General features: G+C 35.5%; 4 protein-coding genes across 4 annotated transcripts; 3 read left to right on the plus strand and 1 right to left on the minus strand.

Moving 5' to 3' along the window:
- The first annotated feature begins 405 nt into the window (after positions 1–405).
- LOC18037701 (histone H3.2) lies at positions 406–1,171 on the plus strand. The gene has a single exon (XM_006426247.2). The coding sequence runs from the start codon at positions 489–491 to the stop codon at positions 897–899; it is 411 nt and encodes a 136-aa protein (XP_006426310.1). The 5' UTR covers positions 406–488; the 3' UTR covers positions 900–1,171.
- Positions 1,172–4,481: 3,310 nt separating this feature from the next.
- On the plus strand, positions 4,482–5,210 carry LOC18037375 (protein MIZU-KUSSEI 1). The gene has a single exon (XM_006426248.2). It carries the CDS (start codon positions 4,482–4,484, stop codon positions 5,208–5,210), a length of 729 nt encoding a protein of 242 aa, XP_006426311.2.
- A 3,295-nt stretch (positions 5,211–8,505) lies between these two features.
- LOC18037376 (magnesium-transporting ATPase, P-type 1) lies at positions 8,506–13,807 on the plus strand. The gene is made up of 9 exons (XM_024180441.1): positions 8,506–8,814; positions 8,929–9,045; positions 10,132–10,358; positions 10,451–10,662; positions 10,792–10,894; positions 11,060–11,104; positions 11,193–11,563; positions 11,737–12,235; positions 12,659–13,807. The coding sequence occupies exons 1-9, from the start codon at positions 8,619–8,621 to the stop codon at positions 13,805–13,807; spliced, it is 2,919 nt and encodes a 972-aa protein (XP_024036209.1). The 5' UTR covers positions 8,506–8,618.
- LOC18037733 (probable glucan 1,3-beta-glucosidase A) lies at positions 13,764–17,274 on the minus strand. Its single transcript, XM_006426250.2, has 7 exons — positions 17,050–17,274; positions 16,433–16,591; positions 15,866–16,035; positions 15,601–15,753; positions 14,903–15,255; positions 14,627–14,806; positions 13,764–14,177 (listed from the first exon to the last, which is right to left on the minus strand). Exons 1-7 carry the CDS (start codon positions 17,272–17,274, stop codon positions 14,092–14,094), a joined length of 1,326 nt encoding a protein of 441 aa, XP_006426313.2. The 3' UTR covers positions 13,764–14,091.
- Between the last annotated feature and the right edge of the window lie 378 nt (positions 17,275–17,652).

Below are 17,652 nucleotides of genomic sequence, written 5' to 3' on the forward strand. Positions count from 1 at the left end.
GTAACTTAAAACTACAACTGTACAACTAGTTTAAAAAAAACCTCAATATATAAATATATTACAATTTTCACCACCCTCGATCTTGATTATTTGAACAATTTAATGCGCCATTGAAAAATAAAATAAAGATGACAAGTATTGACAACCGGGATTGAAATTTTCAAAACTCCGAATTTCTGAAATGTGGCGCCCAATTTATTTTTTCGCCGAAAAATATTTGACCCTTAACAAAATCTTCTCCTTGGCTGGTTCACGTTTCACACGGATCGCAATCCGTGTGACTCCATTACAAGCACTCAGCACCGTACGATTTCCCCGCCCACCAAAATTCCCTCGTCTTTCGAAAAATTCAAAACCTTGCCGCCTCTCCTCTTTGCTGTCCTTTTTATACACCACCAAATCCCTCAGCTCCCATCTCGCCATCTTTCAATTTTCATTCATATTTTAAGATCTCCCAAGAAAAAAGAAACACTTAATTTCCCAAATCAATGGCCCGCACGAAGCAAACCGCTCGCAAGTCCACCGGAGGCAAGGCCCCAAGAAAGCAACTGGCGACCAAGGCGGCAAGGAAATCCGCACCGGCAACCGGAGGAGTGAAGAAGCCTCACAGGTTCCGTCCAGGAACTGTCGCACTCCGTGAAATCAGGAAGTACCAGAAGAGCACTGAGCTTCTTATTAGGAAGCTTCCGTTCCAGAGATTGGTGAGGGAAATCGCTCAGGATTTCAAGACGGATCTGAGGTTCCAGAGCAGCGCTGTTGCTGCACTTCAGGAGGCTGCTGAGGCTTATCTTGTTGGGCTGTTCGAGGACACCAACCTCTGCGCTATTCATGCTAAGAGGGTCACTATTATGCCCAAGGACATTCAGCTTGCTAGGCGGATCAGGGGTGAAAGGGCTTAGGAACTTTCTGATTTAATTTATTTTGTTCCTCTTACTGCGATGTTAGTCTTTCGGTCAATATTTGGGGTTTAGATGAATGTTTGGATGTCTATCCGATGGATTAGATCGGGTCTAGTATGTATCTAAGGTGTTTGTTAAAATGTTTTCGAGGGTTTTTAATCTAATAGATAATTAGCCTTTTAATATTTTTTTGTTCGCAGTCGTGATGGAATTGGTATGCCATGTGTTTGTTGAAATTACAATTGTTTGTTGCATTTGGGCAGTTGGAAAAATGTGTCTTGAATTTTCATTTCCTGTGATTGATGATTAGGTACCCGCCCCAGCAGGCTTTGGATATTTTGCGAAATGTTGATATGGTTGATGAATTCTGTGATGCTTAGATTACTGCTAGTAACATGTTTATTGATGAATTTGCTCGAGAATGAACTTGGGCCAACTTCATGTTAAATGCAATTAACATGTTTGGTATTGAGGTGTTGTGGTAAAAAAATTGTAATTATCAAATAAAAATTAATAATATGTAATAATTATAAATTTTAAATAATAATTTTAATAAAATTATTAAAAATATAATAGATTTTTTATTATATAAATAAAAAATTATATTAACATAACTTATAAGATATAATAGTTACTATTTATTAAATATTTTAGTATTGTAATTTTTAAGTTATAGCTGTATAATATCAATTTCAATTGCGCTTTAAGAGCAAAGCAAATGGTCTGTTGTTCACAGCTTGCACAGATATGAAAATCCCAACAACGCAAGCTAAAGGTAAAGTTTTGTAGTTTTGTTATCGATTTGGTCTACCATTCTTGGCTCTTAATTGCTTATAATTGGGCCTCTTTTTTTTTTTTTTTTGAATGTCTTACATGTATTGTCATTGTGTTGTATCCCACATTCCATAATGTAAATTGCATTCTTTTTTAATACCAGTTCCAGAATTAAACACGCTGTTCTTCAGATTCCAACAAAATAAAAAAGTTTCATCCTTTGCCACTGCAGCCAGACAGTGAGGTGGCACACATTATTTTGTCCCAACAATCCCAATTTCCAAATTTTGCTCAAAGGGAAAGCCCCACTTTTGTCTATGTGAGAAAAATTCTTCATAACACTAAAATAAATAGAAAAGTGCGTCTGGCATTTTTATATTAATATGTTGATATACACACCTAACTTTGATCTTGGTGAGTAGTCCTTAGCTTACTACTTGTGTACATAGAATATCAATATGTTTTTGTATGGAAGTTCTTAAGTATATATCTAGCAACTGCAGTTTAGTCCAGAATGGTTAATTGTTGTGTGTACTATGGATCTAACCCAAATATACCTTATTAGTCAAACCAGAAGCAAGCAAGCAAGGACTTGTATTTTAACAGTTTGTTCGGACCTTTCCCTAACCTTTGATTTTTCACTGTACACATATTTTCCCCCTCAATAGTAAATTTCCCATTTGTGGCTAATTTAAACAATTCAGTTTGCTCCACAGCCAGTACTGCTTCAATAATAAAAAAATAGGAAAAATCCAAAAACATTTTTTCATCTTGTCATTTTCTGGGACATACGCGTGGAAAGGAAAAGGCAGAGGACATGAGTGGAGAAACCCAGGCTAGAAAGCAAAAACCAACACCATGTTATTTATAACAACACAGTCACCTTTTGCCTAAATGTCCATCCAGAGGAGCCCCCCATCATTTCTCTCTCGCTCATGTGCTATGTGTAATTATGTATGATGGTTTATTTACAAAACACGACATGAAAATAAAATCTAGTGTTAGTGTGTGGTGGTGGTGGATCTTTAAAAAGCAACTCCCTTTCACTTTAGGGTCCCAGTCTCAGAAAGGTTCACAAAAAATAAAAGAATCTTACATAATTAAATAAAATTAATTAGTTTGCCTGAACAGATGTAAATTGGAATTGTATGGATCAGACTGTACACTATCTAATGGCCAAATGATTAGATGATGGAGGGGGTTTGTAGTTTATGTGCGATCGTACGGAAGTTTCTCATCCCAGCTATATCTCTAGACCATAAAAAATAAAAAAAGAAAGAAAAGAAGGAACAAAGAAGAAGCTGATGATCCTAACTATGCGCAAAAAGGGACTCCAATTATGTGAAGATATTTTTTTTAATTGATTTAAAATTATTTGAAATTTACTAAAAAAATTAAAAAGTGTATCATATATTAAGATTTCATAATTATAAGATAATAAGAATATGATTTTATAATGATATTAAAGAAGTGTGGAAATCATTAGTCAATTTCATATTTTTCATATTGTATGAAACTGGGTTGTGTCACTTATTATATTGATTATGCGTTGGTTGGGCCTATATGCACTCTAAAATTTAATTTAAACACTCTATTATTTTGTACACTCATGTACTAATTTTAAAAAATTAAGTTTTACTTTGTATACTCTTTAAAATTCTAAAAAGATTCTTACTAAGACTATTTAAATTAATTAACTTTCTTTACTCAAAACCCCAACAAAAACTATTCAGTATGCCCAATTTCAAGAGATTAACAATTTTTTACAACAACATAATTGAGTCAAGTTGTAAAAATTAGTTAACAAAAATTTAGTTATTATTATTTTTTGTTTATTTATGTAGAATAAGAAGACGGAGAAGAAGAGAAAGAAGAGGTCAAAAGCAAAAACCGAAAAAAAAAAATGGATGCTTTACAGTACTTTTATTTACTTTATTTTTGAACAACTAAAAGTAATGAGTGCAAAATTTATTTTATTTATGGAAAAATAAAATAAAAATAATGATTTTAACATTATTCATATAAGTATTGGTTAACCCGTTGGAAATAAAAATTTTAAGGTTTAAAATATGATAATTGTGTACATTTAATAATGAGTGTGCTATATAAGTGTTCAAAGTAATTATATAATGTTTACTTATAATAAATTATCCTTAATAATAATTCATATGATGGGTATTTGTGTAGTAAAATATTTATTGAAATTAGAGTATTTAGAACAATTTTCAAAGTACATTTATTATACTATTTTTCACTATTACAAACCGTTGCAGCTGAGGCTGGAAACTTGGAATCGTGATTGATCTTGAGTTGGAGATTCAAATCAAGCGATAAGCACAATTGGCCGGCAATCCGGCATGCTAAATTTTCAACCAAAACTCCATATATTTGTGTGCCAAATTTCGTATTTTCAATGGTTAAGCAAACGGTCAAACAATATTTTTTTGATAGAATGCAACAATACATCATTAGTAAGTAAATGAAACATTGCATGCTCTCAATTCGAGTCTTAATCGAGTGTATTATTTTATTTTATCTTCAAACAAGAAGTTGACTTCTGTTTTGTAGAAAATAATTCAATTAACAAACCAAAAAAAAAACCCTTAGTAGGTGTCCCACTAATGCAAAAGATTTTTAATTTGTTTTAAGAAAGAAAAAGCCTCTGTTTAAAATATAACGGCTACTCTCTAACTCGATTTAAAAAAAAAAAAAATAAGAAAGAAAATGTTCTGATCATCTCTCTATAAAAACACTAAACCACCTTCAACAACCTAATAAGCCTCTCACATTCTCTCTACCTATAAGAGCATGACCATGTCTTATTCGAGCATGGGTGGCACCGGTGTCAGTGTCACCACCGTTGAGTGCCAAAAACAAGTCCGGTCATGGAGGCTTCTGCGTAATCTCATGGAGTTACTCATTCCAAGCTGCAATTGCAGTACTACTACTTTCAATGTTGAAGAAAACGGATTCAAAACCAAGCAAGAAAACTACATTTGTTATCGACAGCCCAGCTTCAATTCCAGTTCCTCATCCTCATCAAACACCATCACCGGCACCATCTTCGGATACCGCCGCGGAAAGGTCCGGTTCTGTATCCAAACAAACTCCAAATCCACGAACCCTACTCTCCTTATTGACCTTGCACTTCCCACCACCATTCTAGCCAGAGAAATGCAAGGTGGGATTTTGCGTATAGCATTAGAAAGCACAACTTTCGGCCTCGGCGGGAATTCTCATCAGCCACTTATTTCGACGCCGGTGTGGATGATGTATTGTAATGGGAGGAAAGTTGGATACGCGGTTAAGCGTAAAGTATCCAAGGCTGATATGGACTTGTTGAGGCTCATGGACTCAGTTGTGGTTGGCGCTGGTGTTATCAGGGGGAAGCAACTTGATCGTGACGATGAACTTATGTACCTAAGAGCAAATTTTAAGCGGGTTGCTGGCTCTTCGGATTCTGAATCTTATCATTTGATCGACCCTGATGGTAATATCGGTCAGGAGCTCAGTGTTTTCCTTTTTCGTTCTCGTTGACCCTATTGTTATAGTTAATTTGCTTCTAATTCATCATACATGGAGTGTGCATGTGCGAAAAAATTCGTTGGTGACACAATATACGACTTGGGGGTGTTTTATTATAAACCCATTTTATGTCCCCTTCTTTTTTAGCTATGCTTGGGAGCATAGCTTTTATTGTATCACCAAGATTCTTTTCAGTTAATCACTGGGTCGACTTCTCGAAGACTTTTGTACTTTGGAAATAATATAGTTTGAAGTGAATGTTTTCCTGACTTGCTGAGAAGCTTGATTCTTTCTTACTTGCCGTTGAATGATCGTAATGTTGATATTTTGTGTTGATCTGATCAGTACTTGAGTTGTTTTATTCATTAATTTGCGTAAAGTTATGTCGAGATCAGAGACACGCACGCATGTGTACTTGTTCCACCAAAGAAAACGAAAGCTAATTCATCTTCATATGATAAGAAGAACAATAATTGTACGTGCACGTGCCACGTAGTGGGCTGGCTGTGGCCGTCCCCATGTTTCACACCCACCGACTCAGCGAAGTGGAGTTTTAACAAGCCGTCCAAACAATATTGGAAAGATTGCCATTAAATTTTTTCGGCTAACAACATATATATAAATTATCAGGGTTTCATATTTTATTGAAGTCACGAAACCTTCTTAGAAAATTACTATATGTACATATATATAATGTTTTTGACATCATCTGTTTTATGACAATTAATTGTAGGATAGGAATATATATATATATTAGTTTTCAGGTCCGGAATATTAAAGTGCGGGAAAAGTTTGAGAAAGTTTTAAAACCGCGAAGTTTTAAAGGCTTAAAACTTAAAACGTTTAAACTGCATGATTTATGTGTTTTTCCGAACGATCCCACACTTTAATATTTTGGATTGGAACATATATATATATATATATATATATATATATATAAGGTTGAAGTAGGCAGCGTATGTAATATGTACGTATTTCACTTGTAAGGTCCCAGATGTAGTTGCTGAGAAGGAATGACTCCTTGTGCCAAATCCGACACCGTCGACGTCGAGACATATTTCTTTCATTATATCCGAGGTACCTGTGAGCGAGCATACATTTATTTATTTTTAAATGTTGAACTTCAGTAGGTGGGTCTTTCTTTGCCTTTAAAAATAAAATGAACATAATCCTATAATTGCATGAGCTGTGATTGATTCCTTGTGTCGTTTCGCAAGAAATGGACAACAGAGCGTATGCAATACTGGAGGGCGCACATGGAACGTGGATAATCGCTGATCCAAATTTTAATTTATCCTCATGTGTTTATGTACATACGATTTTCATTTTTCATTTGTTAAAATGACTAAAATGATTACGCTACCGGAGACTATTAATGCCCTCTTGTAATGTTACCGTCACGAGGATAAGGTCGAAGGCCTGTAAATAGTGTTAAAAATAATAGCAGTAGTAGACAGAAACTTGAAACATGTATCGAATACGCTTTTTTTAAAGTGTTATTTGTCCCCTTTAGATAGAGATTATTTATGGGTTTATCGGTAAATCGCTTCCAGGACATGACAAATTTTTAATGTGAATCTATACCAAGCCAAAATAAAGAATTCACTAAGAAAATATAAACACTTTATATCTAACAAATTTTATGGCGTTGTAGAAAATTGACAAAGACGTGAATTGTTGTAAGAAAAATAGACAATAAATTTTATTTTTTATTTTTTAAAATTAGATTATATTTAAAAGTCATCTCCCTTGTTCTTATATAGACTTTTAAAAACCGATACACCACCAAATTTTGTAATGTTTCATAAGTGATTCGTTATAACTTTTCATAATTAAATTTTTATTCTTATTTGATCAAAACCCGTACATCCTATTACTCTAATTGAGTGATCCCAACACACCTCGCTAATATGACTACAAGACAACTGACTATTTTTTTGGGGGGGGAGGGGGGGGGGGAGGGATTGACCTTTGAGTGCTCTTGAATTATACGAATATGACTTCCAAAAGAAAGAAAAAAGAATTATATGAAAGTGGGTGTATTAAATAATAAAAGTACATTTAAATTCATTATCCTTAAGTTGGTAAGGATCATCTGGAAATTGGAAAATATGATTAATAATAAGCACGGTTAAAGCTTAAAGGCCCCCCCTTCTGTACGATCACAGGAATGTCCTATATATGTTTCCGATTAGATTGAAATTATTCCTTCTCAAGAAAAGAGAAAGAAAAAATGATTGAAATTATTCAAACAGAATTACATAACAAGCACTTGGTAGTTGGTAAGTTATTTTGCCTTCAGCCTTCTCAATTCTTTGTGAATTATAAAGTCACAAATGTTGGTTGCATGGACCTACTTGTCGGGCATATTTGTTTTGTTTGTCGTCACTATAAAAGCGGGAATGATACAAATTTGTTAATTCGAGGACCACAAATAGCCCCAACAGTATTCGAAAATCAATATAATTAGTCGACATTTAACCGAAATTAGACTAGACGGTAGACAGCGCCAAACATGGACCCAGCGACGGAGCCGATTTTTGAGTTTTGGAGAGGCGAAGATATAAGAATATAAGACATCCTAGCCTTTACTTTTTAATCTTCATAATAAATTATGATTCACATTATCTGAGATCAAATAAAATTAATTTTAACTTAACTACCGTTATAGTATCATTTCTAGTCGAGTTTATTTGATAGTATAGTAACTATATACGCTTTAAGATGAAATGTTAGGGTCTCTATGCTATCGCTAGTAGGTATTGAATAAAATTCTCTAATGTTGGTGATTTAATTTAATAGATTTCAGTAACTATAAGACTGAACTTGATTGATCACTATAAAATTCTTATTACAACATATCGTCTTTTTTTTTTAAGAAAGAAATTATATTAAGTAAATTTATAAAAAGAGGGTAAATTAAGTGTATTATTTATGTATACTAAATGATATTATTTATGCTAAATAATGTATCACCATTCAACCATTACCATCTATTTGGTAGTAATGGATTTTTTATGTTCTGTAATCGATGAGATATTAATTAACATCAAGTGAAAGTGCCACGTTATAAGCATAAATCACTAGTATTTTTAATATTTAAAAAAAAAAAAGTGAACCGGGTCTGAAGAAGCTGGGGCTGGGCTGACTGGAGAAGTGTGACCAACGCTTTTTGCCTCTTCAGGCTTTCAAACCTAACGGTCATTTGAGGTTCGGTAGTTGAACTCAAGTGATAATATTTCTCAAGTTGAGGATTACTCATTCAATAAAACAATTTCTTCACAAGTTCTCTCTACCTTCTATTCAAACCCTCAACCGCCAAATGAAGTGGTTCCTCTCTTCCCTTTTCATATATGTCTTCATCTACCTCTACCTCTTCTTCTTCAGAGTTCACAATCACAGCTAAATTGTTCTCATGTTATGGGAGGACTCAAAATCTTCTCCATTTTCACTTCAAGAAATGTTAATCACACCAACAATAATCACCTCTTGCCTTCCTCCAATAATCCCAGTCACCAAAATCTAATCAGGAATGATCATAGTAACAGTACCAACGACAAAGACGATGCGTCCCGTAATCCTATCTTTAACTTTTTGCAGCGCTTTATGTCTGGAGGTATGTTTCTTTTATTGTCATTGTTATTGTTTATTGGACATTAATAATTTGGTTTACGGAGATTTTGTTTGAGTCGGGTTTTTTTTTTTTTTTTTTTTGGTTTGAGATGTTTAGCCAAAGTTGACGGAGGGTCTAGAACTGAAGAGGAAGAGAAGGTTTACTCATGGTTATACAAGTTCGCGCAGTCGCAAAGAGATTTGGTTTTTGAATATGTTCGATCCACTGAAAGAGGTGAGTATGATCTTTGCTAGCTAGGGTCTATTTGGAAAAAAAAAAGGTTGTAGTTATAAAATAAAAGTTATTATTATTTTTTGAATAATAAAATAAAAGTTATTAGTATTGGGATAAATATGACTTTAAATGTTAATATTAATAAAAAATGATAATTTTTCATCATACAAGCTTGAGATAAAATTTATTGAGCTTTCAAATTACAATAGAGAGTGTTTGTCAGACACTTCAATATCAGTAGGATTCTTTAAGTGAAGAGTTAACAAAAATGAGAAGAACTAGCAATTTGACATAATTGATGAAATGTTTGTCGATCAGATATCACTTTGGTTTAACCAGAACTATTGCTCAATTCAAATCCAGAAAACATTTAATAATATAATACTTTTCTATGGCATAAATGAATGGAAGTATTTGGATGAAAATTCTTTCATCTCCAGTACCGGAGATTTAGTAGTCCAGCTCTTATAAAACAAAATCTACATCAAAAGCCAGAGTCGATCAAGAAACATTAATTCATATGTTTCTTTCCTCTTAGGATCAAATATTATTAAAGCACTGCTGGGAAATTGTAGAATTCCTAATTTCTTGCTTCTTTAGGAGGCTCCTTGACAATCTAGCTGGGTTATTGAAGCTATCAATTGTGTTAAAGCAATTGGCAGATCCTCCTGTGTAAAGTTTACACCTCTATACTTTTTTTTCTTGCTTCCTTCCGGATCTGCTAACAGCCAGGCCCTGAAATCAGACTCAATTGACAGTTTGAGATTCTTGTTACATATTGAAGTGCATTACTAATATTGCTGTCACAAGTGTTGGTTGAGTTGTTTGGCAGACATTGACTTATTTGTCAGCTGTACAAGCCCCCCAAAATATTTCCTAAATCAAAAGACACATTCGTATTCCTTTTGGTCGTTAAGTGATTTGTTAATCATATTCCTTTCTGGCTTAGAACTGGCCTTCTCCTTTCTCTTCCCCAGCTGTTTCAACTACGGGGTAAAGGAGTAATTAGTCTAAAACTTGGTAATCCAGCCTAAGTGTTCGTTTCTATATGAGATAACCCCGATCATTTCCTTTTGCATTGTGCAGGCCTGAGCTTCAAGGAAGCTGAGAGACGATTAAAAGAAAATGGCCCAAATGTGCCTCTCCAATATACATTTCCAAGCTGGTGGCATTTTCTGTGGAATGCAATTTTTCATCCTTTTAATATCATTCTCATTGTCTTGTCTGCTCTCTCATATGTAACCAGTGACAGTCCAAATGGATGCATCATGCTGGCACTGGTTCTTATTAGTGTTTGCCTCCGCTTCTACCAGGTATTTCTCGCTCAATTCGTTGACTCGAACCAGGGTTTTACATTTACATATCTAGAATCTTGCCCTTACAAATGTTTTGCGTACCTTTCAAGGAATATGGCAGTTCAAAAGCGGCCATGAAGCTTTCAGAGTTTGTAAGATGCCCTATTAAGGTCCAAAGATGTGCAGGTAGAGTTGTTCAGTCAGAATTAATAGTTCAAGTTGATCAGAGGGATGTTGTTCCTGGTGATATTGTTATTTTTGAACCTGGGGACCTTTTTCCTGGTGATGTGAGATTACTGACTTCGAAACACCTGGTAGTAAGGTATAGAACCTCAAACCTCGCCTTATTTAATGCATTAGGTTTGTGAGTTTCTTTCATGCCAATGCCATTTCACCCTTTTCTAATATAACGGATTATAGAATAACTTATCGCATTTTGCTTCTTGAACAGCCAATCCTCGTTAACAGGGGAGTCTTGGACAGCTGAAAAGACAGCAGACATCAGAGAAGATCATTGCACTCCTTTGTTAGATTTGAAGAATATCTGCTTCATGGTAGGTATATTCATTCATATGATTGTGCTGCTTGCCGTGAAAGTTCCAAAGATTTTTCATCAGCCTGATCTGCCAAGAAAAAAGGGCTAGGTGTTTGGTCATAATCTTTGGAATATTCAGGTCGAATATTTGAAATAATAAAATCATATGGTGGCTCCTCATTAGGTCCTTCATTGTTTCTCATCCCTTAATCCCCCCTCTCTCTCACATGTAAGATTTTAACCTTAACCCCAGCCCTTGATTTAATGTCTGCTAAGTAAAAATACTGAGACATATTCGTGTTTTGACTATATCTCAGGGCACAAATGTTGTATCGGGTAGTGGAACTGGTCTAGTTGTTTCCACGGGATCCAAGACCTATACGAGCACCATGTTCTCAACTATTGGAAAGCAGAAACCACCAGATGACTTTGAGAAAGGAGTCCGAAGGATATCTTTTGTGCTTATCTGTGTTATGCTAATAGTAGCTACGATCATCATATTGATTGATTATTTTACATCTAAAAATCTAAGTGAGAGTATTCTTTTTGGAATCTCCGTTGCATGCGCACTCACTCCTCAGATGTTTCCCCTCATTGTTAACACAAGTCTTGCTAAAGGAGCACTTGCTATGGCCAGAGACAGATGTGTCGTCAAAAGCTTAGGTGCCATAAGAGACATGGGAACTATGTAAGTTTAATTTTTCTTTGCTAATACTAATATCAATGCATATGTCTTCAATACAGAAAGAGGAATATCTACAGTAGAAACAAAACAAATTTTGTTAACTTTGCATTCTAAGAGTTCTTGTCAAAATTGAATATTTTAAATGATTGTCATTTGCTTTGTTACTTCTGTTACAGGGATATCCTATGCATAGACAAAACAGGTACGCTCACCATGGACCGTGCAATCATGGTTAATCACCTTGACAGCTGGGGATTCCCAAAAGAAAATGTCCTACGTTTTGCATTTCTGAATTCTTACTACAAGACTGATCAGAAGTATCCTCTGGATGATGCAATATTGGCATATGTATATACAAATGGCTACAGGTTCCAGGCATCCAAATGGAAGAAGCTAGATGAGATCCCTTTCGATTTTGTACGAAGAAAAGTTTCAGTTATCTTGGAAACAGAATCAATTACAGAAGATAGAAGTAGCCAATTCAGTGGTAGATTCGTGATAACAAAAGGGGCATTAGAAGAAGTAATCAAAGTTTGCTCTTTTGTTGAGCACATGGATAGTGGTCCAATCACCAGTTTCACTTCAGAAGAGCAGAAGAGGATTTTAAATTTGGGGGAAGAACTTAGCAATGAGGGATTAAGGGTTATAGGAGTTGCAGTAAAGAGGCTGCTACCAGTAAGTTCAGATTTTTTAGAGTTTCCATTTTTCGATGTCAACTATTTGTTCCATCTATTTACCTATTATAACTTTCATGTTCTATTATTTAGTTTAGTGCAAGTTGAAGCAATGCAGAACCATTACAAAAGCACTTTATTCACGACTGATTTTTAATCCTTTATTTGTTGTTCACAGAGTGTTTTCTATAAATAGAATGTTAGTACTTCCCAAGCACTTGCTTTTTAATTTCATATTCTCTATTTTTCTCCTTTTCATTTCATTTTTAGCATCTATTACTCATAAGATCTTCCAAAGAATTTCAACTCAATATGTTGGAGCCTGGAAGGGGCTGCATAATTGGTTTCAGGGTCAAACCAAACCAGAACTACAGAATTACATTCCCTTGCTTTTCTTACATCAGAGTTTTGTAACATGTTGCAGCCGAAAAGTGCTCAAAGCAACAGAAACGATGGTCCAATTGAGTCGGACATGGTGTTCCTAGGTCTCATAACATTCTATGACCCTCCTAAGGACTCCGCAAAGCAAGCTCTGTGGCGGCTAGCTAAGAAGGGAGTAAAAGCAAAACTGTTAACAGGTGACTCACTCTCGCTGGCAATTAAAATCTGCCATGAAGTTGGTATCAGAACCACCCACGTAAGTACAGGACCAGACCTTGAGTTACTCAGCCAAGAATCCTTCCATGAAAGAGTTAAAAGAGCGACAGTACTGGCTAGGCTCACTCCAACTCAGAAACTCCGGGTAGTACAGTCCTTGCAATCGGTTGGTAAGCACGTTGTTGGGTTCTTGGGAGATGGAATAAATGATTCACTTGCACTGGATGCCGCCAATGTTGGTATATCAGTTGATTCTGGGGCATCAGTTGCTAAAGACTTAGCTGATATTATCTTACTTGAGAAAGATCTGAACGTGCTTGTTGCTGGAGTTGAGCGGGGCCGTGTCACCTTTGGTAACACAATGAAATACATAAAGATGTCAATTATTGCTAATCTAGGAGGCGTTCTTTCACTTCTTATTGCAACCATGTTCCTGAAAACCGATCCATTGACTCCAAAGCAGCTCCTAACACAGAATTTCTTATATAGCGTTGGTCAAATTGCGATACCATGGGACAAAATGGAAGGAGATTATGTAAAAACGCCGCAGATATGGTCAGAGAATGGCTTACCGCTGTTCATTTTGTTCAATGGTCCGGTGTGCATTCTCTGTGATGTAACGGCACTTTTTTTCCTCTGGTTCTATTACGAGGCTTACAACCAAATGAATGTCGTGTTCTTCCGTTCTGCGTGGTTTGTTGAAGGGTTACTCATGCAAACGTTGATTATCCACCTCATCCGAACTGAGAAGATCCCTTTTATTCAGGAGGTTGCTTCATGGCCAGTACTTTCATCTACACTTGTGATTTCTGCTATTGGAATTGCAATTCCTTTCACTGCAATTGGAGATGTCATGGGATTCACAGAGCTCCCATTGACATATTTTGGGTTTTTGCTTTTGCTTTTTATAGGATATTTTACAGTTGGCCAGTTGGTCAAAAGAATTTACATTTTGATTTACAAAAAATGGCTTTAGGTAAGGGGATGAAATCGTTTGAAGAGCGTTTTTTTACTGGAAGCTAAAAGGGAACAGAAAGAATGGATTTTTTTCATTTATACATGATCAAGGGTGAGCACAAGAATAATATCCCAGCCCAATGTTCTTACAGGGTCAGTGATGTTTTGCTGTGTGGATACATTTTGCTCCAACAATTTCATTACACTTGCAAATTTCAGAACAAATGAATATAATAATTTGAGATGCAAAGAATTTGAAAGCCGCATTTAGATCTTCCTCTCCGATTTCGGGTCATTTATTTGTCATAAGATATGATGGAGATAGAGCCAGGCAAATATTTTTCCCAGCAACACTAAACTGTTGAAGATTTGCATGTTCGGTGAATTACCTGCATTGGTGTAGTTTACATATTGAACCGTATAAAAGCATATTATATATATGTGTGTGTGTGTGTGATTAATAGTAATTTTGGTAATGTGATAATAGGGCTACGAGTTATAAAATAGGTTTATAGAAGAATAAAACATAATTATCGTTTCAATATTATAAGATAATAATAGGAACTCCAAAAAGCGTTATATTATTATTACGTGTGAATTATTTTATAAGATGTTTATAAAAGCAACTTGCCATCTCTTTTTAAAAGACACTGTTAAAATGGAGAATATCATAAAGTAAGTAGATTTTAAAAAATTTATCAAACTTTTTGTTTGGGTCAAAAACTATGAGATAAAGTGGGCAAAAGGAGTTCAAAGAAATTGAAAGTACGAAATTGAAGATGATTTTTTTTTTTCCTTTCTGGGGACAAATAAAATGAAGATGAATTTAAAGCATTACCTAATTGGAGATAATTGTTCCTTATGTTCCACTCAAAATCCCAGTGCTTTCTGTCATTTTTGAGTGTCCAGTACGCCCACCCGAAGGAAGCCGCATTATAAACCTCTAATTGAGCGCTTCCAAAGTCTTGATAATCCTTCTGGGTCCCACTTGTCACATTCCACTCATTTACCCATTCCCCTGAAACCAATCATTTACTCGAAAATCAGGATTCTGATTACTTGGATACCCTACCTAATTAAAGTGTGCAAACACAGAGTGTGCAGCTTGAATTACCGATAAACACCAGCGGACCATTTGCGTTATTTAAGGCTTGTAGTTGAGCCTCCCTGCTTTTGTAGATGAATAGGATATTATCCACAGTGCTCATGTTAACAAAAAATGTGTCAAAGAGATTGTAGTAATGCAGATCCACAACTATATTGTGTGAGCCTATATTAGCCTGATAAAGTTCCAGTGGATCAGCATTCCCGATTCTCTGGCACACTATCACATAAGCTGTAGGTGAGTACTTTCGGACAATTTGGTAGCCTTGTTTGTAGTATGGAACTAAAATATCCAATGGAACTGTTGCTGATGAAGGTTCATTCAAAAGCTCAATTCCCAGCAAGGCTGGATGCTTTGCATACCTACGCATGGAAAATAAGTAAAGGTTTCCAAACTAACACGAATTAGGCAAGTGAAGTTCTAGTAAGGTGTTGGCCCATGACCAGTTAGTTTAAGCTTTCAGATTCAAGCTGTTGTATGATTCATGAATGTAAAGTAACAGTGCAAAACCTCCCCAGTGTTCAGCTTCCACTTGCTAAAAGTTGACAATAAAATTACTTAAATCTTTATCAAAGGCAATGTGCACACACCTTACTTTCAAACATTCAATATTTTTAGTATTTGATATATAGAGGGGAGCATTCAGGTAGGTGAATAGTAATAAGTAGAACCGTATTTCAACAGTCTCAGAACAAACAAGAGCTTACCTTGAAGCTAAGAAATCTATAACATCCAGTGTTTGTGATATGTAATCTGAAGCGGGCCAATCTGTTGTCCCATCTCTGCTAGCACTATGTTCCATTCCATTTTGGGAGCCAGGAGCAGCATGAAGGTCAATTATGCACTTTATGTTATAGGCTCTGCATCAAAACATTTGCAGGTACATATATTTGTAAAAGGAAAAAGGAGAAACAAAAATGTATCTTAAAATTGTCAGCACTCTGAACAGAACAAGGTGAAAACAAGACCTACTCTGCCCAGGATAATGCATTATCTAGAGCTTCCAAAGATCCCCCAATAAATGGAGCTGGAGGATCAGGATCAAAAGCAATCCACCAGCCAACAGGTATCCTCACAGTATTTATTCCATGTCTATACAGAAAGTTGAAATCCTCTATGGTGATGAAGGTGTTTCTATGTCTCTGCAGTAAAAAGAATAACTAAAAAATATGATAAATTGAAAATAATGCCAAGCCTTCTATAAGTTGAAAACCTTTTTCGAAATTGTCATACCTGGATAACATGGTTTATGACAGACAAGAAAATAAATAAATAAATAAATAATGAAATAAGAATATTAGAGGATGCCAAAAGAACATAGGCCAAGTTATATGGTGAATATTTGTGCAAAACGGAGATGGACAATATGCCATGATCTCAGGTGTTGTGCCAAAAGAAACACTTGCTATGCTTGTTGACTCAAAATATTCAAGGAAAGAAACTTATTATGATGAATTTCCTACATGTGCTTGACAAGGACACAGACTTGGCAAAGAGTTCAAGATGTCAAATTAAAGGGGATTATGAAAAGTAGGGTACCTTTAGAACCTCTTTGGCCCTCTCATGTCCATATCCATTTGCAAGCTGGTAATCTCCATGCAAGTTATTTGCTACAATTGCCATCTCAAACGTGGCTGCATTATCATCCCATCCTGGCATCCCTGGATAGTCGGCTGTGAGCTGGTTTCCTAAGGTAGCCTAGGAAATAAAGTACATTCTATGATATTTCCTGATTAAGAACCTCAGCATCAAGAAAAAAATGGAAAAATACAGCAGCAAGGGAGTGGCAGAGGTTCAATGGATCAATCCTTAGTGGGTCTGCTGTAGGCATTCTGAGCGCATAAGTGTTTATATTATTGGATGCAAGTAATAGTAAAAGCCAATTATTTTTGGTAAATCTTACCAGCTGATTGTCACATTGATTGTTTTTGGACAACTATGTCCTAGCCAAATTCTCAGATGTTGAAATTCCCCAAATTAGCCCAAAGTTCAATGCAATAAAAAGCAAATATGCAGACATAATTTTCATGTTATTGTAAACAAAGCCATCAACTTTGATACTCACATCTAGTGATCCAGAACCTTGTGTAGGCATAAAAATAGTTGGACCCCAAGTCCCTACTGCTGAATAATTCCGTCATAGGAAATGTGCATACCTGCAGATAGGTCCCACTCTTAAGTTTGATGTGAACTCTACTATCATTATTTCTTTCGATTTCAAATGTTTCTGGTGTTGAAGGTGATTTTTCTGTTGCAGAGACTACACAGCCTTCACCATCACAAGTTAGAAACTGGCCTTGAGAAGTGCGAAACTGAAATTCTGATTCGGAAACTCTCCACAACTGGATGAAAAGAAAATGGAGATCGTCTATTACTTTCATGCCAATTCGTAAATTAACCAGCCATCCAAAATATTTTCGAGTAGAATGCATACTTAAAAGAGCTACAAACTACGATCCAAAGCAAGTTGACTCGGACTAATTGCATTTCCTTTTATTGGTAATATTGCAGCATCATAAAGATAATGTTGAAGTCGGTGAAAGTAAGAGCTTAAACTAACTGGGGGGAAAAAGTTACAGCGGATTGTGATTGTCAGATACATTGTTAAATAACAAGATATCGACATAATCCAAAATATTTTAACAGCAAAAATAAGTTTACGAGAGTAGCATATTTGGTAAACCTTATACCAACACAACACATTGAATTTCAGCAGCACTGAACAAAATGTAGTTGTATTCACAAGGTGTAACAATGTA

The sequence above is a fragment of the Citrus clementina genome, unplaced genomic scaffold, assembly GCF_000493195.1.
Source record: "Citrus clementina cultivar Clemenules unplaced genomic scaffold, Citrus_clementina_v1.0 scaffold_7, whole genome shotgun sequence".
Taxonomy (NCBI): domain Eukaryota; kingdom Viridiplantae; phylum Streptophyta; class Magnoliopsida; order Sapindales; family Rutaceae; genus Citrus; species Citrus x clementina.

Bases quoted from the DNA above. Each gene is read 5' to 3' on its own strand.
- LOC18037733 (XM_006426250.2), bottom strand. From the start codon at position 17,274: ATGAAAGTAATAGACGATCTCCATTTTCTTTTCATCCAGTTGTGGAGA. The intron at 16,036-16,432 runs GTACCCTACTTT...TTTTTACTGCAG, and splicing joins GGGCCAAAGAGGTTCTAAAG to AGACATAGAAACACCTTCAT. The intron at 15,754-15,865 runs GTAGGTCTTGTT...GTTTTGATGCAG, and splicing joins AATGCATTATCCTGGGCAGA to AGCCTATAACATAAAGTGCA.
- LOC18037701 (XM_006426247.2), top strand. From the start codon at position 489: ATGGCCCGCACGAAGCAAACCGCTCGCAAGTCCACCGGAGGCAAGGCC.
- LOC18037375 (XM_006426248.2), top strand. From the start codon at position 4,482: ATGACCATGTCTTATTCGAGCATGGGTGGCACCGGTGTCAGTGTCACC.
- LOC18037376 (XM_024180441.1), top strand. From the start codon at position 8,619: ATGGGAGGACTCAAAATCTTCTCCATTTTCACTTCAAGAAATGTTAAT. The intron at 10,663-10,791 runs GTATAGAACCTC...CTTCTTGAACAG, and splicing joins TCGAAACACCTGGTAGTAAG to CCAATCCTCGTTAACAGGGG. The intron at 11,564-11,736 runs GTAAGTTTAATT...CTTCTGTTACAG, and splicing joins ATAAGAGACATGGGAACTAT to GGATATCCTATGCATAGACA.